Source organism: Leucopleurus acutus (assembly GCF_964270905.1).
Source record: "Leucopleurus acutus genome assembly, chromosome: 4".
Classification (NCBI taxonomy): domain Eukaryota; kingdom Metazoa; phylum Chordata; class Mammalia; order Artiodactyla; family Delphinidae; genus Leucopleurus; species Leucopleurus acutus.
In genome coordinates, this window is record NC_139146.1 from 155,844,188 (window position 1) to 155,864,158 (window position 19,971).

The following is a 19,971-nucleotide window of genomic DNA, read 5'->3' on the forward strand; positions in this document are numbered from 1 at the left end:
CGTCCCCCCCTCCCCCTCGCCTTCGCCCCCATCCCCCCCCCCCCCCCCCTCCGCCGCGGCGCGGCGCAGGATCTGTTCAGACCTCGGGGAACTGGTTCAGGTCCAGGTTCTGCTTTGATCCTCGGCGCAAACTGGAGACGCCGAAGAGGGCCCTCGGAGAAAGCCTTGGATGGGAGGATGTGGGAAGGAGCCCGCGGGGCTCGGCGGCGCTGAGCCCGGCCCGCAGCCCCGCCGCCCCAGTGCCCGCCGCCCGCGCGCCCGCCCGCTCAGCCCAATGCTCCTCTTCGGGCTCCTGCTGCTGACATCCGCCCTGGCCGGCCAGAGACCCGGGACCCGGGCTGAGTCCAGCCTGAGCAGCAAACTCCAGCTCGCCAGCACCAAGGAGCAGAACGGTGAGTGCCCCCGCTCCGTCCCCTGCCGCGCCGCCCGCGCCGCCCGGCGCGTCCGGGCGGGACGCACCCCGGCCCGCGCGCCGCGTTCGCGGAGCTTCCTCGCAGCCTGCGGCTGGGGCAGCGGCCGCCGGGCTCCAGCGGGGCAGCCTGAGTGTCCCCGCGGGCGCCGCCGCAGCGCTGACATGCTGGGAGCCCTGGGGGGCGTCAGGGCCAGCGCGCTTGCAAGACCTCTCGTCGCCGGAGTCCTAAGTTCGAGAACTGCCTCTAGACCCGAGTCCGACACGAACGCGTCCTGGCATGTTTGACTTTCCTCCGAGCTTTTTGCCCTGGGGAGGGGTGTCCCAGGACGTGTGTCAGCCGCATTAATTGAAGCGCTCGCGGTGGAAAGGCATCAATTAATCAGTAAGTAGATAGCAAACCAAGAGGTCGAGGGGCCCCGTGGACGTGTGCAGGGGGGGAATTAAAAAAATGTATTTCTCTTGTGCTCTTTTTTTTTTTTTTAATGTGCCTTTGTACTCCTGAAGCCCTTACCTTTCTGGTGGTGTGTTTTTATATGCGATGGTGAGTGACTGCTAGTTTGTGTGTGCTGGAAACGACTTAATCCTGCATAGGAAATGAGAATTACTTTCACCTTTCAAGTGTACCTGAAATGTTTAGAAAACTCTCAGATGCAAGTTCCCTTGGGCTGGGATCGCACAGAGCCGGAGAAAGGCTCCTTTCATAAAGCCAGGGCTGCTTCAGGGTGTGTAATTTGCTTAGCCTCTGAACCCCATATGATTTACATCATTCAATTTCTAAACCCTTTTGCTCTTGATCTAACATTATGAAGTCATTTTTGAGACTACTTTGTAAATAGAAATTTTATACTGCACATGAAACCACAATGTCAATGCAGGCTGTCTAAAATTAGAATATTAAACACCCTGTTTACAAGTGGCGGCTCTCGGTGTTATTTGAAAAGAAATGTACATGTTTTTACTGCTTTATATGCCATCTGTTTGGAATGCAAGAAGGCTGTCACTTCATGAACCGTGCGAAACGAACGTGAGCAGCGTGTGCCTAGGAGATCAGAGTGCCCTGAACTGTGTTTTTAAGTCACAAGCAACTTTTTCTGTCGGTTTTGGGGGGGTGTCTCAGAGCTTCAAGTTTGGATTGAAACTCTCCAGAGTGTTCACCTTTAAGAAAGCACAGAAAGTTCTAGAGTCCGAAAAGAGAGAAAATAAGGATTCCTGGGACCTTTGTAGCCATTATCTGTACTCGCTGTTTGGGCAGCAAGACAAGGCATCACAAGGCTGATAGCACTGTGGTTGCTTCTTACGACTGGGTGATGTGATGGGACGGGGCACCTGCAGGCTGCTTGAGCCGCTGATCAAAGGGATCCACGTCCAATCCCGGGGACTGCAGAGGGCCGGGGGCGCGGGGACAGGGCGGGGGGATCAAAGAAGCCACAGCGCCACTTGTACCCTGGCAGGAGACGGATCAGACCAGCCTCTGTTCTTTATCACGTAAAATAAATGCCCAGTTCAAAATATCGCTTCTGACTGGACCAGGTTTCCCCAAATGACCATGCACCGTATCCCTGGCTCCTGGCTTTTGTTTTTTTATTTTTTCCATCCCAGGTCCTTTCTCCTAATGCTCTGACTTACTTATCAGGCCTGTCCTGGCATCTCTCATCTTCCCGAGTCCCTTCGCGACTTGTACTTGTCATTGTCCTTTCCTTGCCATTCTTTCTTGTGGTCCACGTGCCATCGTCGCTTTGTAACGAGGCCCAGAACTTTCACCGGGGTCTTTGGCCACTTTCCGGGGTCGATTGAACCCCCTCCTGAGAAGTGGGTTCGTGAAGCCAGGCCACACACATTGTGTTGCCGTCAGAGGCTGGGCCATTTCCATTCCTAAGATGCATGATGCTAAAAATAGCCGGGTGGTTTCCTAATCTGTGTGCAGAGGACTGGTCTATGTTTAGCCTTTGGGAGGGTTGGCAGCCGGAAGTAAGTGGAGGTGGAGGAACCGCTCACCTTGCGGTGCTCAGCCTGAGAAGCGGGGCGGCCAGCGCTAGGGGGCGGTGTAGAGCTATCTTCCCGCGCATGGAAGGTCCCAGGATGCGAGGGTAACAGGTGGGTGCTAAGGAAGATCCCCCAGGAAAGTGAGCGGCTTTGCTGGAACTTTCTCCTCTTTTTGTGGCTTTCAACTTTTCCATTCCGTCATGTGGGCATTTTTTTTTTTGCCCTCTTACTGAATTATGATTGGTTTCTGATTGCCCTGTTGCTTCTCTCAATGTAGATGAGAGTCTAATTCCCCCAGTACAGACCCCCCTGAGGGTACCACATAGAAAACGCCATTCACCCAGTCTGTGCACTGTGTCATATTCAGAAAGGTCTTCGAAGAACTAAATGTGAGATGTCCAAATTGATCTGTTGTGACAGTCGGAGGTCATTCTGTCCACCATTGACCACTCCCCTCCCCGATGGACGGTTACTCTCTTCCCTGGAGAATTCCAGAGTCTCCTGTGGGGTTGACTCCATCAGATCCCCAGGCCTGCTCGGTTTCAAAATCAACTGGGTGTCCTGAGCCCTGTCAAACATGGAAATTGATTGCTCTGACCGATGCTGGGCACTTGGATTTAGACCGGGGCAAGGGAGGCGCTTCAGAATTAGGTGTGAGGGGTCAGTGTCACTTACCCTGTTTCAGTTAGTTGTTTCTCTCCTCAAAACTCTGTTGCAGTTCTTGCCACTTTACTGGAAAAATAATTTTATCCTCCAGTACTATGAGGTGCCTTTGTGGCCTCGCTGCGCAGCTTGTGGGAGCTTAGTTTCCAGACCCAGCATTGAACCTGGGCTCCATGAGTGAAAGCGCGGAGCCCTAACTAGCCGCTGGACCACAGAGAACTCCCGCCTCTGTGTCTTTCATTCTTAATCTGACTGCTGACAATGAAGTCTCACATATCCACCAAGGATCTGCCCCCAGATTTAACGTAGAGAGGGAGAGGAAAGATGAGAACGCTGACGCAGGTAGGGTTTCTGGCCTGGACGCGCTGTACGGCCATGGGGAAATGAGTGTGGTCTGCATGCACTCCTTTTAGGAGAGGACTCCTCCCAGGAAATGGGCGAGTTCTGGGATGCTGCTTCCGGGCTGTAGCAGAGGGAATCAGGCGCATCTCAAGCGAAAGGGAAAACAGCTTGCTTTGTTTACCGCGTGTGTTTGGCCCCAGTAGACGCCAGTCACAGGGTTGTCGGTGGGATGAGGCCTCACCCACCTTGTGTCACTGGGGAGGGATTTTAATTTACCCACAGCCCTGAAACATGCTTCTGACTGTTTATTAACTGTTGTGAGTGTAGATTTGGGAGATGTCTCTGTTGATTAGGGTTTTCCTTACGAACATTATTTTAAAAAATTTAAGTGCAGTTGATGTATAATATTTTGTAAGTTACAGGGGTACAATATAGTGATTCATGATCATTAAAGGTTATCCTCCGTTTATAGTTACTGTAAAATATTGGCTACTTTCCTGTGTGGTGTAACATATCCTCGTAGCTTATTTTCAACATCATAATAGCGTACCTTCTAATCCCCTACCCCAGGTTGCCCCTCCCCCTTCCCTGTGCCCACTGAGCATCGTTTATTGTTTGCGCACGTGTCCTCAAGGGCTTCTGTGGCCTGTGCGGCCATTTACTTTGGGGACAGATGGTCCCCTGGTGCCTCGCTCAGTACGTGTGTCTTGTGTTTACGGCTTTTCAGTGCGTCTCTTTCAGTGCCAGCTCACCCCTCCTCCCATTGCCAGTGTGCCCATATCCACTCCCCTCCCCTCTGCCCTAGGTAGCAGCTTCAAAGCTGTATTTGACTGCAAGGCAGATCGTCACAACCTTTAGAATAGTGTCCAAGAGTACAGAGCTCTGCCCGAGGACCCAGGGGACTTTCCTGTTAGTCTATAAGTTGTCACGTGTGACCTTTGTGACATTTATTTTTGTTATCTAGAGGGGTTTTTTTTGTTTTTTAACTTCCTCCTGGTTCTCTGCTCTGTTTGGGGTAGTTGAGGAAGTTGGAGAAGCGAAGCACCATTATGTAATGATGAATATTGCTTTTCACCATAGGTGACAAAAAATCCCCCTTCTATTTTATGGTGACATTTCCTCTTCTCCCAGCTGTTACCTTCTACCCTTAATCTTAGAAACTTGATGTTTACCTCTGCAAGGTAATTAGAAAGTACAAAGGTCTGTACGAAGCCTCAGGGACTATATATCACTTGTTGAATAGTTGTAAATAGATGCTGGGGGCCGACCCTACACTTTCCTCCTTGGTGTATTTTGTAGTGCCCTGTGTCGGGCACCAACGTCTTAGCTTGGTTTATTCTGAGTTCATCCTTCCTGAAACTTACTCCTTACATATCTTCTTGACATTCTCTTCTACTACATGTTTTTTTCAACATTTTGGTGCAAAAATTGTTTTATCTATAAACTTGCACACTTTTTGTAGAACTAGAAATCTAATGATAATGTGATGTGTGTTAAATAAAAAATAATTGAATCAGTGCATTTGTAATGTCCACCTTCCCCCCGAAATGTTCCCAAGACTGCTAAACAGTTCCCTAGATGTTTCTTTTTAAAGAAATTTTATTTTATTTTATATCAGAGTATAGTTGATTAACAATGTTGTGCTAGTTTCAGGTGTGCAGCAAAGTGATTCAGCCGTACGTATACATACATCTATTCTTTCTCGAATTCTTTTCCCATTTAGGTTATTCCAGAGCACTGAGCAGAGGGGAGGTTTCTGTTTGTATCAACCAACATGGTAGAAGTCGTAATAAAAGTCCCTTCATTTACTTGGCCTGCTTTTGATGCCTCTGATGGTTCTATTTGCAAGTGTTATCTGTAGCCAGAGTAGCTCTGTATGACGCCATATAATTTCTGAACACTCCTTGGTTAAACAGTCTCTGAATTATTTTTCCCTACCACTGCCTCCACCTGTGATTTTTTCCCCTCGCATCCCCCTTCTCTGTCTCCTGAGGATATGTCTAGTGGTCGATCTTTGGCTGGTAAGCACGGGGTACGACCACACCCATTGTGGAAATACTGAAACATCGCCAGTGGGTTGAGAAGGAGCCTGGCCACTCCTCCAGGACAGATGGAGCATCTTTGAGCAGAAGCCACAGCGTTAATGCCCGGCACAGCTGGGGACATCGGGGACACTGCTCCAACCCTGCTGGCCTCCTTCCTGATGGATCCCTCCTGCGCCTGCCACACTGATGCTTAAGCCTTTTGACACTTTCAGCTATGGACAGTTTAGTTCACAGGGGAGTTAAAACTCCTGTCTCTTCTCCCCATTGCTGGGCACTCGGGCCCGACCCACCTGCAGCTTGAAGGACCCGGAGAGAAGAAAGGGTACAGCCTCCTTCAAGCCTCCTTCCTGCAGCTTCTTTGCTTCGAGGCCTGGGGGTGAGACGCGGCAGGGGACGTGGCACACGTGGCGTGGGGTTGCAGCCCTCAGGTGCCTGTTCCTGGTTCCCCAGGCAACACCGGGCCTGGGTACCACCTTCCTGCCATCTGGGTTAAAGAGACCACCTTCTCTGCGAGATCTTTTTTCTAACCACTTTCATTAACCACCCCTGTTTATCATGTCAAGGGTAATTCACTGCATAGCAGTTACCACTGTGGTATTCTGCTTGTTTATTGGTTTACATATTGTCTCCCTGCCACCCCTGTAGAATGTAAGGCCCCTGAGAGCGTGGCCCTGTCAGACTTGCCCTTTGTGGGTGCGCCAGCGCCTGGAACGAAGGGTGGCATAGAGTAAATATTTGTTAGACGGTTCTGGATGCAGTGCCTCGCTTAAGCAGGACTCTGGTATTGCCTGGAACAGCAGCCCGTCTTGGAAGGTGGCTTTTTGATACTGGAACTTTCACCATTGCTTGACTTTTTGCAAAGGAAGATGCACTTGCTTATTGGTTGGGATGGGAGCCGCCAGTGAGAGTTCTACTTTGTCATCTTGGTAAATGTACCGCGTGACCAGGAGCGTGTGTACCAAGCCGGTGGGTAGGTTTTCTAGAAGCGGTGCTAGTTACTGTCTTAAAAGTGCCACGGGGGTGTGCACCTCTGTAGTGCTGCAGCTGGGTCGCACGCATGTGATCTGGACCCAGGACTGCGCAGAATGGTGAGGCTGAATGGCTGACACACTCCAGCATCAGTGTGCTTCCCACCTTCTGCTTGTGGCTCACGGAGAACGTGCACAGGATAGAAATCCGCAGTAATTCTGGCAGGTGGAACGTCAGGGCCGGAAGGGTCCCAGGAGTCCGTCCACAGCGATGTGTACCGTGAGGCCTAGACCACCGAGGTGACTTTGTCAAGGTCGCGCTGGAGGGTGGCCGGGTTCAACGGCTTGTGGGCTGGTATGTTTTCCTTCCATGGGAACCAGTGAGGCAAATGGCGTTCTAGTTTCAAAATTCCAACACTTGGCATAAATGCACCTCTTTACTGTTCTGGGAGGTTTTGTGCTTTGGGGGTTGTGGGGGCAGCTTGGGCTCCCCTGATCCTGAAACATTTTTTACAGCCACGCTAAGGACAACGATCTCGGAATAATCCTATTAACGACGCAGAGCAGATACTCTGGTTAAGGTCTACGGTAACACCTCTGTTGGGGTAGAAATCTGCCAGTTTGGCAAATGACTTGAAATACTTCCTTTAGAATTGTTACCGTGATGGGCTGGGATCGAATTTTCAGCGGGTCCGTGGATGAACAATGTTGATTGGCATATTTTGCCATATTTCTTGATGCTGAGGGGGAAGGTTGACATGGGAAAGCTTGGCTCCACTGGGAGGTTTTCTTTTCTTTCTTTCTTTTTTTTTTTTTTTTTAACAATTTTGAACATTTTATTTCGCAGGATGTCTCAGTGGTGAAGTACCGGAGAAGTGAGTAAATAGGCATGGTTTAGTGAGCTCTAGAACACACAGCCTGTTATTCTTTTGCAGTGGATGTAATGAGTGACTTTAGCCTTTATTTACGCTATATTATACAGGGCATTCTATTCAGAGGTTCAGACTGCTCTCAAATCAAGAGCATCAAGGAGATAAATTCGTAGCTGTGGACTCGAACAGCTTGCCTAAAACAGAATTCATTTACCTTTTTAAAAAATTTTGTTTACAGAGTTCAGAATCGGAGAACAAATGAGCTACAGTTATAAAGGGGAGTTATGTTAATTACGTTTATCCTTAAAGCCAAGTTCCTAAGCGTAATGTTTTTGGTAGCATGAGCTCATTCTGTGGTTTAGGTCAGGAGGATACATTTCAAATGGAGTTCAGCCCCTCTTATCTGCCATCTGCCTTCACGTCGGGCTCTCTGCCCCACCTTCAAGTGGTTATTCCCAGTCCCCTGGTGATGGGGCAGCCGCCCCCCTTGGACATCTGCCTTGTTGCAAAGCCAAACCATCTTTGCCAGGCTAGCTTCACTAATTTAGCTTTCGTGGTGTTAGGCTTAATTCCTTTTTATTTTCAAACTGTGAATTTTTTTTTTTTTGGATTTGGCATTTTCCCCATTGAAGAGTAGTTGAACCATCTCTCAATTAAGGGATGGTGTGTCGGGTTGTTGCAGTGTCTGGGGGCGGCAGGCAAAGCGGGTGTCTGGCTCCTTGAGAGAAAACACCGTCCCCAGACAGCGCGAGGCCCGTCGATGGTAGCCGGCGCAAGGACGCGGCTCTGCGTTGCACCCGTATACGCTGTGCGCTGATGAGAAACCGGGACGCGCTCCCGGGAAGGGGAGTATTTGGATGCCGCCACGGGGGGGCGATTCAGTGGGACCAAAGGGTCCCTGGTGGGTCTCTGGTCTTGTGATGTTGATGATGACTCCCCGAGAGCCCGCTGGGTGCGGCGCTGGTGCTCAGTGTTTGCAGACAGTCCACAGTTCATCTCTGTGACCGCCCCGCCCCCCCACCCCCCCACCCCCCCCCCCCCCCCGCCCCACCGTGCGCTATTGGGAGGAACACCGAGGCCAGGCTGGCCAAGTAGCCAAGGTCGCACAGCTGGTGAACGTTTGGGCCTGGCTCTGACTCCAAGCCAGGACTCAGCCACGCGCCTCCCCCGTCATGAGTTAATGGTCTAACGTTTTATTAGAACATTGTTTTTAAACAGCAGTTTATGAGCTTGTGCTCTGTGCTAAGCTCTGCCCGAGGTGCCGGGTACACAGAGAAGGAGATGCAGCCCTTGCCCTTGCGAAGCGCTGTCCGAGGAGGATGGCAGCTCTGGAGTTTATCTCCAGGTCTGTTGGTTCTGGGCTCCAGGAGCTGTGGGAACGCAGAGGGCTTTACCGTGACCACCCGGATCCTCTGGTGATCGACCAGGTGGTGGATTCCGCGCGGAAAAGAAGTGCATGGAGAAAAGCTCCCACGGGGGAGATGACATACTTTGAAGTGGGCTTGAGAAGGGAGAAGAGGAAAGTGTTCTAGGCCGAGGGGACAGCCTGCAGCCCAGGACAGAAGCAAGTCTGGGGTTGAGGATGAACAGAGGCAGGGGAGATGTAAGGCCCTGGTGCTGTGTGCAGGGCAGCTCAGAAGCAGAATCCAGGAGAAGGTTGTCTTTACTCTGCAAACAAGAAATGCTGGAGAGGGTATGGAGAAAAGGGCACCCCTCTTGCACTGCTGGTGGGAATGTAAATTGATACAGCCGCTATGGAGAACAGTATGGAGGTTCCTTAAACAACTAAAAATAGAGCTACCATGTGACCCAGCAATCCCACTCCTGGGCATATACCCTGAGAAAACTATAATTCAAAAAGAGTAATTTTTATAATAAAATTACTTAATTTAAAACATAATTCACAGTGTTCATTGCAGCTCTATTTACAATAGCCAGGACATGGAAGCAACCTAAACGTCCATCGACAGGTGAATGGCTAAAGAAGATGTGGTGCATATATACCATGGAATATTACCCAGCCATAAAAAAGAATGAAATCATGCCATTTGCAGTGACATGGGTGGAGCTAGAGTCTGTCATACAGAGTGAAGTAAGTCAGACACAGAAAAACAAATATCATGTGATATCACTTATATGTGGAATCTATTGATTCCATATAAAAAATGATAGAGGTGAACTTACTTACAAAACAGACTCAGGCTCACAGACATAGAAAAACAGCTGAAGGTTACCAAAGGGGAAAGTGGAGGAGGGATAAATTAGGAGGTTGCGATTAGCAGGTACACACTACTGTGTGTAAAATAGAGAACCAACAAGGACCTACTGCAGAGCACAGGGAGCTCTACTCAGTATTTTGTAATAACCTAGAAGGGAAAAGAATGTGAAAAATCATAGATCTAGATATATATGTGTGTGTGTGTAACTGAATCACTTTGCTGTACACTTGAAACTAACACAACATTGTAAATCAGTTTTAATTTTAAAAAAGGAAAGGTTGTCTTCATGTTTAAGGTTGAGTCAAACCTTTTCTTTCCAGTTGCTTTCTAGGCAGGCAGGTAGCAGTTCCACTTTGGTGTGAGTGGCTAAGGGCTTATTGGGGTTTTCTTGGGAGGTTCTGAACGGGTCCGAGTGCAGGCTGCACAGCCTCAGTGACACTCAGATAAGCTAAGCCTGTGTCCACGCCATCTCTGCTGCCTGCTTTATGTAAACAAAGTGCTAATTTCACACTTCATTCACAAAACGGATGGCATGCAGAAGGAGGCCGGGTGTGGGACAGGATGTGATAAAGGGGCAGGGCCCATAGAATCAGTGTGATGAAGCTATTCCCTTGCAAGGAGCGAGGAAAACGGCCTTTGTACTTTTAAGGGAAAGGATGTTGAATTTCCTGGAAAATTAATTCCTCTGAGGTTAATTTGCATTGGGTAACCTCTGGGGAGGTTCGTCCTGGTTCCCTGGACCCAATGCTAGAAATATTTTGAGGTATTTAAGGATTTGAAATGAATGCATTCGATGTGATGTGGATGCCACGCTATTTTTTTTGAAGGCAGGCCATTTGCATTCCAGGGAAGCCTTGTTCGTGAGTGCGTACTATTTTAAGCTTCTCAGCGTTTGCCAGATGGGGCTGGGCTTCTGTGCTCGACTGCCCAGCTGGCTCCTGCACCTACCTTGAGAGTCACTGCAGAGATCAGGAACCACGAACAACAGAAGCTGGGCTTGCGAGGGGCTCACCTTGTGTTGTTTCTAGCAGTTGTTTTTGCTGGGTGTTTCTAAGGACATCTGTCTTTTAAAGAGTCCTATTACTTATCTTTTCTTTTTCCGACTGAGGAATGAATCACAGCTTGTTTCCTGTATTGCCACACACAGTCATAGGCTGAGGTGATGAGAAATGCAAATTGGAAGTCATTAAAGCGTTGTAATGTCTTTTTCTGTGGCAACAGGTGATGTTTAAAATCCATGTATGAAGAAGGAATGTTTGCTTAAAATGTGATGAGATGAGAACAAGAAAGTATTCAGTTCCTTACTGGAAATGTCTTCCTGGGTTTGGAAAAAAGGGGAACCTGCAGGGTTCATTTCTGATGTATCTGACTTTAAACCTGAGGTATGGTGGTGGTAGGGTGCACATGGTTTAAGAACACAGGAAGAACACAGTAACTTCCAGCATTTTCATGTTTTTCTTTGGAAATAGACTAGACTCCTTCTTACTAGAGTGTGACTTGCCATCTGCTTAGCCATTCAAAGGAGACTGAATGCCATAAAAACGAGAAACCGAATTAGCTAGTGCACATCGAGGGCCAGAGATGGGGTGTCCTGGAGGCGGGTCTCCCCTGATGGTAATAGGGTTATGTTGTGGGTAATAAAAGGTATTGGGGAGGCTTCCTGTTAGATAAACAGCGATGTCTCAATGCGTATGTTTCGTGACTCGCTTTACTTTTACCTCTAAACTAAACTACACTCTGTTTCTGGAGGTCCACATGACAGTGGATGGCCTCTGTGATACAGGTGACTAGATCTCATAGCGTACTATGTTTTTACAGTTTCAGATGCAGTTTCCTGTATATTAGAGATGTGTATAGCCTCGGCTGTATCTGTATTTTGTGTTAGTCGCAAAACTGTCTGGCTGTAGAAATATCCACAATCAAAAACTAGCAGGTGTTCCTGGTCAAAATCTGGCCAGGATGTTGCCTCCAGATACCTCATTGATAAATGGTAACCCTTGAAAAAGTGGTTCTAACCTCTGTTTTCTTGAGAAAATTAACAGGCTTGGTGTTTACAGGCATGATTAAGAATGTAAAATTAAGAATTAAATAATCTGTGTGTTTGTTTTAAGAAAGCACTTGTTTTGTCATGGTAGAAAATTTATCTTTAATCTGTACTGATAACTTTTGATTGGCTGTGTTGGGTCTTCATTGCTGCACGCCGGCTTTCTCTAGTTGAGGCGAGCGGGGGCTACTCTTCGTTGTGGTGTGCGGGCTTCTCATCGCGGTGGCTTCTCTTGTTGCGGAGCACGGGCTCTAGAGTGCAGGCTTCAGTAGTTGTGGTGCGTGGGCTCAGTAGTTGTGGCTCGCGGGCTCTAGAGCAGAGGCTCAGTAGTTGTGGTGCACGGGCTTAGTTGCTCCGCGGCATGTGGGATCTTTCCGGACCAGGGCTCGAACCCATCTCCCCTGCATTGGCAGGCGGATTCTTAACCACTGCGCCACCAGGGAAGTCCCGTACTGATAACCTTTGCTGGGCACCGGTTGGGTACCCCATTAAGCTAACTGCTTTAGGATGGTTTCCTTTGAGAACTAACATTTACGTCCTCGGAAATCAATTAAGGTGCCTGGATCCCACATTTCCTTGCGATCTTCCTTTGCAGTCATTTCCAAACAGCCAAACCACCCTATAGCAAAACACTCAGAGGTGCGCATCTTCTGGAAGAAGTGCAAATGCCACACTTTTTACTTGGAAAAATGAAAAAGGAGGACTTATTTAATATATCTGCTGGACGTTTAAAACCGCATAAAGCACAGGAAGTACTTCGAGAGGGTGGGAGTGTGTGGTGTTTCCAAACTACAAACATCGTTTTGAAAATTTTCCCGGTAGTGGTGAATTATACGAGACCACGTCCATCTAAGGAGAGCTCGTTTAACTGGCTTGTGGTTCGGAGGTTCATTCAAACACTCTTAAACAAAATAAAGGGAAAGGATGGAATGACTCCTTTATGGAAAGGCCGTAAAAAGGTGCAGAGCTGTGTAAACAAATAGAGTCATTTACTAGATGTTTCAGGGACAGATTTGCGCCCGAATTCAGGGTTAGGGATTATGTTTTATAGGCTCTGACCATGTTCCACCTTGGAAATGAAGCTACACGCTTAGTTCTTTGGTTTGTTTGTGTGTTTGTTTCTCTTTGGTGCGTGGAGACCCATTATTGCTGTTTTATACGGCAGCTTGAAAAAGTACTTACAATTCTGAGCATTTACATGTATGTTGGTTCAGCTTCAGACAACGGTGAGAAACCCTTGTGTGAAGAGTGGAATTGACCTGAGTTTTGGTAGCACTGGGTTCTATTCAAGGAAAATAAGATGACTGAAATTGGAGTTTTCCTTCTGGGCTCAGACACGTCCCAACTAATTGTAAAATAATTGTTCTGGATAGCAAGAGTGGACTCATAATTATAAGTATGTAAAGTAGAAAGCCAACCAAAGTTCTGATTTACAGTTACTGTGACTCTGCCGCTAATGTAAAACTGCTATTAGATCAACCTACTGTGACATTCATTCCTCTTGCTTGAGGTGCAGGTAGAAAATCCTTTCCCAAGCTGTCTTACTTTAGAGAGTTGCTTTACTGCATTAGAATATTAATTGACCTTCCCTGACATTGGCATGAGGGCTGTGCCACAAGTGTCCAATAAAGGGGGGCTGGGCAGGGGGTGCGTGGTCCTGCAGTTGCTGGTGATAGCTAGCGGGAGGAAGGCAGAAATAAATTTGGAAATTGAAGTGAGGAAAGGAAAGTGAATAATTTCTATGTCGATACCATCACATTTATTCATCCTGTAACTTCTCTCCATCAGGGTTGGCTTGCTTGGCCTGAGAGGAAGTGGATTGTGTAAGAAACTGCAGTAAAAATCAATGAGCCTTTCTAAGTTCTGAAAATTGGTTGCATCACACCGTACTGGTAGCTTTCACGTGTTGTTGCTGGAGCTTTGGCAGCGGAAAGAACTGCTCCGGCTCCGTGGGCCTGAAAAACAAGGGACAATGGTGGATATTATAGTTTCTGTGTAATGTGTGACTTGCTATTTCCTTTTCCCCACCCTCCTTTTAATGAATAACTTAGGGCTAGATGGCCTTACGTCTGTGAAAAATCCAGGATCTGCTTTTAAATCGGATCCTTGGCCTGGACGTACATCTGAGTCCTCGTGGTGTGTGGCAGATAGGGACAGGAGCGGAGCTGCTGGACAGGGAACCCTAAAGTGGAAGGAAAAGGCAATCCCACCTTTGTGGTCCAGAACCAGGAAGACGAGTCCGTGCAGGCAAACAGGGAAGGAAACAAAGCGGGGAGAAGAGGAGAAAAAGAAGCAGAGAGAAATGAGAGGGAGGGAGGGAGGGAGGGAGAGAGAAAGAAAGGAGGAGCCTTAAGGCAGGTAGAGGATGAGGACGCCAAGGACGGGAGAGAAAAGCCAAGGCAACTGGCCGATAGTACAAAATACAGTAGAGCTTAGGAAAATGAGGACCAGCGAATAAACAGCTTATGATGTTTCAATGTTGACAGAAGACAGAACAAAAGCCAGAACGCTTCAGTGTGATGAGGGGTGCAGAAGTGGAAGGAAGAATGTTTATGGGCTCAAGTGGAGAAGTGAGACGTAAAGTCAGTAAGACTTTGGGGAGAGCTTTAGGGATCAAGGGGGGGCGATCTGAGAGTGCTCCCAGAGGGGAAGGAGGACAGAGGATGTTTGTTTCCTTGTTTGGTGGGCTGGAGAGAGCCCCGCAGTGGGGTTTGGGTCCAGCCAAATGTCTCCTAAATAACAGGAGAGAAAAGTTAAGGAGGGTGGGTGTTTTCTCATGGTTCGTCCATCTACAGGGAGAATGCGGTGACAGGCTTGCGGGGTGGACATGGACGGAAGATGCGTGAAGGCTGTGGTGGGAGATATGGTCATGTGTAGCAGTGAAAATACTAATGGGGAAGACTATTAACCTAGAAAAAGCCGCAGAGATTTAAAAAAGAACCATGGAAATTCAAATTCAATGACCACTTTGTTACTTTAATTTTTATTTTATATTGGAGGAGAGTTGATATACAATATTGTGTTAGTTTCAGGTGTACAGCAAAGTGATTCAGTTATACATATACAAGTATCTTTTTTTTAAACACCTTTATTGGAGTATAATTGCTTTACAATGGTGTGTTAGTTTCTGCTGTATAACAAAGTGAATCAGCTATATATATACATATGTCCCCGTATCTCCTCCCTCTTGCGTCTCCCTCCCACCCTCCCTATCCCACCCCTCTAGGTGTTCACAGAGCACCGAGCTGACCTCCCTGTGCTATGCGGCTGCTTCCCACTAGCTAGCTATTTTACGTTTGGTAGTGTGTATATGTCCATGCCATTCTCTCACTTCGTCCCAGCTTACCCTTCCCCTTCCCTGTGTCCTCAAGTCCATTCTCTACGTCTGGTCTCTATTCCTGTCCTGCCCCTAGGTTCTTCAGAACCGTTTTTTTTCAGATTCCATATATATGTGTTAGCGTACGGTATTTTTCTCTTTTGTTTGTTTTGAATTTTACTTTTTTTTTAAACAGCAGATTCTTATTAGTCATCCGTTTTATACATATTACTGTATACATGTCAATGCCAATCTCCCAGTTCATCCCACCACCCCCTTTCCCCCCTTGGTGTCCATACACTTGTTCTCTACATCTGTGTCTATTTCTGCCTTGCAAACCGGCTCATCTGTACCGTTTGTCTAGATTCCACATATATGCCTTAGTATACGATATTTGTTCTTCTCTTTCTGACTGACTTCACTCTGTCTCTAGGTCCATCCACGTCTCTACAAATGACCCAATTTCGTGTCTTTTTATGGTTGAGTAATATTCCATTGTCTTCGTCTGTCGATGGACACTCAGGTTGCTTCCATGTCCTGGCTATTGTAAATAGAGCTGCAGTGAACATTGTGGTACATGTGTCCTTTTGAATTATGGTTTTCTCGGGTTATATGCCCAGTAGTGGCTGGGTCGAATGGTAGTTCTATTTTTAGTTTTTTAAGGAACCTTCATATTGTTCTCCATAGTGGCTGTACCAATTTACATTACCACCAACAGTGCAAGAGGGTTCCCTTCTCTCCACACCCTCTCCTGCATTTGTTCTTTGTAGGTTTTCTGATGATACCCATTCTAACTGGTGTGAGGTGATACCTCATTGTAGTTTTGATTTGCATTTCTCTAATAATTAGTGATGTTGAGCAGCTTTTCATGTGCTTCTTGGCCATCTGTATGTCTTCTTTGGAGAATGTCTATTTAGGTCTCTGCCCATTTGTTGATTGGGTTGTTTGTTTTTTTAATATTGAGCTGCATGAGCTGTTTATATACTTTGGAGATAATCCTTTGTCCGTTGATTGGTTTGCAAAGATCTTCTCCCATTCTGAGGGTTGTCTTTTTGTCTTGTTTATGGTTTCCTTTGCTGTGCAAAACCGTTTAAGTTTCATTAGGTCCCATTTGTTTATTTTCGTTTTTATTTCCATTACTCTAGGAGGTGGGTTATAAAAGATCTTCCTGTAATTTATGTCAAAGAGTGTTGTTCCTATGTTTTCCTCTAAGAGTTTTATAGTGTCTGGCCTTACATTTAGGTCTCTAATCCATTTTGAGTTTATTTTTGTGCATGGTGTTAGGGAGTGTTCTAATTTCATTCTTTTACATGTAGCTGTCCAGTTATCCAAGCACCACTTATTGAAGAGGCTGTCTTCTCGCCATTGTATATCCTTACCTCTTTTGTCATAAATGAGTTGACCATAGGTGCGTGGGTTTATCTCTGGGCTTTCTATCCTGTTCCATTGATCTATATTTCTGTTTTTCTGCCAGTACCATATTGTCTTGATTACTGTAGCTTTGTAGTATAGTCTGAAGTCAGGGAGTGTGATTCCTCTAGCTCCATTTTTTTCCCTCAAGATTGCTTTGGCTCTTTGGAGTCTTCTGTGTCTCCATACAAATTTTAAGATTTTTTGTTCTAGTTCTGTGAAAAATGCCATTTGTAATTTGATAGGGATTGCCTTGAATATGTAGATTGCTTTGGGTAGTATAGTCATTTTCACAATAGTTATTCTTCCAATCCAAAAACATGGTATATCTCTCCATCTGTTGGTATCATCTTTAATTTCTTTCATCAGTGTCTTATAGTTTTCTGCATACAGGTCTTTTACCTCCTTAGGTAGGTTTAGTCCTAGGTATTTTATTCTTTTTGTTGCAATAGAGAAAGGGACTGTTTCCTTAATTTTCTGATCTTCCGTTGTTAGTGTATAGGAATACAAGAGATTTCTGTGCATTAATTTTGTATCCTGAAATTTTACCAGATTCATTGATTAGCTCTAGTAGTTTTCTGGTGGCATCTTTAGGATTCTCTATGTAGAGTATCATGTCATCTGCAAACAGTGACAGTTTTACTTCTTTTCTAATTTGTATTCCTTTTATTTCTTTTTCTTCTCTGATTACCATGGCTAGGACTTCCAAAACTGTGTTGAATAATAGTGGCAAGAGTGGCCATCCTTGTCTTGTTTCAGCTCTTAGAGGAAATGCTTTCAGTTTTTCTCCATTGAGAATGATGTTTGCTGTGGGTTTGTTGTATATGGTCTGTATTATGTTCAGGTAGGCTCCCTCTAGGCCCACTTTCTGGAGAATTTTTATCACAAATAGGTGTTGAATTTTGTCAAAAGCTTTTTCTGCATCTGTTGAGATGATCAAATGGCTTTTATCCTTCAGTTTGTTAATATGGTGTATAACACTGATTGATTTGCGTATATTGAAGAATCCTTGCATCCCTGAGGTAAATCCCACTTGATCATGGTGTATGATCTTTTTAATGTGTTGTTGGATTCTGTTTGCTAGTATTTCGTTGAAGATTTTTGCATCTATATTCATCAGTGATATTGGTCTGTAATTTTCTTTTTTTGTAATATCTTTGTCTGGTTTTGCTATCACCGTGATGGTGGCCTCATAGAATGAGTTTGGCAGTGTCCTTTCCTCTGCAAGTTTTTGGAAGACTTTGAGAAGGATGGGTGTTAGCTCTTCTCTAAATGTTTGATAGAATTCACCTGTGAAGGCATCTGGTCCTGGACTTTCGTTTGTTGGAAGATTTTTAATCACACTTTCAATTTCATTACTTATGATTGGTTTGTTCATATTTTCTGTTTCTTCCTGGTTCAGTCATGGAAGGTTATACCTTTCTAAGAATTTTTCCATTTCTTCCAGGTTGTCCATTTTATTGGCCTGGAGTTCCTTGTTAGTAGTCTCTTATGATGCTTTGTATTTCTGCTGTGTCAGTTGTCACTTCTCCTTTTTCATTTCTAATTCTATTGATTTGAGTCCTCTCCCTCTTATTCTTGATGAGTCTGGCTAAAGGTTTGTCAATTTTGTTTATCTTCTCAAAGAACCAGCTTTTAGTTTTATTGATCTTTGCTATTGTTATCCTTGTTTCTATTTCATTTATTTCTGCTCTGATCTTTATAATTTCTTTCCTTCTACTAACTTTGGGTTTTGTTTGTTCTTCTTTCTCTAGTTCCTTTAGGTGTAAGTTTAGATTGTTTATTTGAGATTTTTCTTGTTTCTTGAGGCAGGCTTGTATAGCTATAAACTTCCCTCTTAGAAGTGCTTTTGCTGCATCCCATAGGTTTTGGGTCGTCGTGTTTTCCTTGTCATTTGTTTCTAGGTATTTTTTGATTTCCTCTTTGATTTCTTCAGTGATCTCTTGGTTATTTAGTAACATATTGTTAAGCCTCCATGTGTTTGTGTTTTTTACGTTTCTTTCCCTGTAATTGATTTTGAATCTCTGGTCAGAAAAGATGCTTGTTATGATTTCAATTTTCTTAAATTTACTGAGGTTTGATTTGTGACCCAGGATGTGGTCTGTCCTGGAGAATGTACTGTGTGCACTTGAGCAGAAAGTGTAATTTGCTGTTTTCGGTTGGAATGTCCTATAAATATCAATTAAATCTATCTGGTCTATTGTGTCATTTAAAGCTTGTGTTTCCTTATTAATTTTCTGTCTGCATGATCTGTCCATTGCTGTAAGTGAGGTGTTAAAGTTCCCCACTCTTATTGTGCTGCTGTCGATTTTCTCTTTTATAGCTGTTACCATTTGCCTTATGTATTGAGGTGCTCCGATGTTGGGTGCATAAATATTTATAATTGTTATATCTTCTTCTTGCATTAATCCCTTGATCATTATGTAGTGTCCTTGTCTCTTATAATAGTCCTTATTTTAAAGTCTATGTCATCTGAAATGAGTATTGCTACTCCAGCTTTCTTTTGATTTCCATTTGCATGGAATATCTTTTTCCATCCCTTCACTTTCAGTGTGTATGTGTCCCTAGGTCTGAAGTGGGTCTCTTGTAAACAGCATATATATGGTTCTTGTTTTTGTATACATTCAGCAAACCTGTGTCTTTTGGTTTGAGCATTTAATCCATTCACATTTAAGGTAATTATTGATATGTATGTTCCTATTACCATTTTCTTAATTGTTACAGATTTGTTTTTCTAGGTCCTTTTCTTCTCTTGTGTTTCCCACTTAGAGAAGTTCCTTTAGCATTTCTTGTAGAGCTGGTTTGGTGGTGCTGAATTCTCTTAGCTTTTGCTTCTCTGTAAAGCTTTTGATTTCTCTGTCGAATCTGAAAGAGATCCTTGCCAAGTAGAATAATCTTGGTTGTAGGTTCTTCCCTTTCATCACTTTAAATACATCATGCCACTCCCTTCTGGCTTGTAGAGTTTCTGCTGAGAGATCAGCTGTTAACCTTATGGGAGTTCTCTTGTATGTTATTTGTCATTTTTTCCTTGTTGCTTTTAATAATTTTTCTTTGTCTTTAATTTTTGTCAGTTTGATTACTGTGTGTCTCGCCATGTTTCTCCTTGGGTTTATCCTGCCTGGGACTCTCTGTGCTTCCTGGACTTGGGTGGCTATTTCCTTTCCCACGTTAGGGATGTTTTCGACTATAATTTCTTCAAATATTTTCTTTCTCTCTTCTCCTTCTGGGACCCCTATAATGCGAATGTTGGTGAATTTAATGTTGTCCCAGTGGTCACTCAGACTGCATTCATTTCTTTTCATTCTTTTTTCTGTATTCTGTTCCGTGGCAGTGAATTCCACCATTCTGTCTTTCACGTTACTTATCTTTTCTTCTGCCTCAGTTATTCTGCTATTGATTCCTTCTAATATGTTTCTCATTTCAGTTATTGTATGTTCATCTTTTTTTGTGTGTTCTTTAATTTTTCTAGTTATTTGTTCTTTAATTCTTCTAGGTCTTTGTTAAGCATTACTTGTGTCTTCTCAATCCTTGCCTCCTTTCTTTTTCCGAGTTCCTGGATCATGTTCACTATCATTATTCTGAATTCTTTTTCTGGAAGGTTGCCTATCTCCACTTCATTTACTTGTTTTTCTGGGGTTTTATCTTGTTCCTTCATCTGGTACATAGCCCTCTGCCTTTTCATCTTGTCTGTCTTTCT

General features: G+C 45.1%; 1 protein-coding gene across 1 annotated transcript in view; it reads left to right on the forward strand.

Annotated features, from left to right (window-relative positions):
* Positions 1–274: 274 nt before the first annotated feature.
* PDGFC (platelet derived growth factor C) overlaps positions 275–19,971 on the forward strand; it is a gene marked incomplete at both ends in the record, with an annotated part of 217,833 nt that continues 198,136 nt past the window's right edge. The window contains one exon of the mRNA XM_082838460.1: positions 275–392. Within this exon, the coding sequence (XP_082694586.1) occupies positions 275–392 (118 nt within the window). The remainder of the gene's footprint in view (positions 393–19,971) is intronic.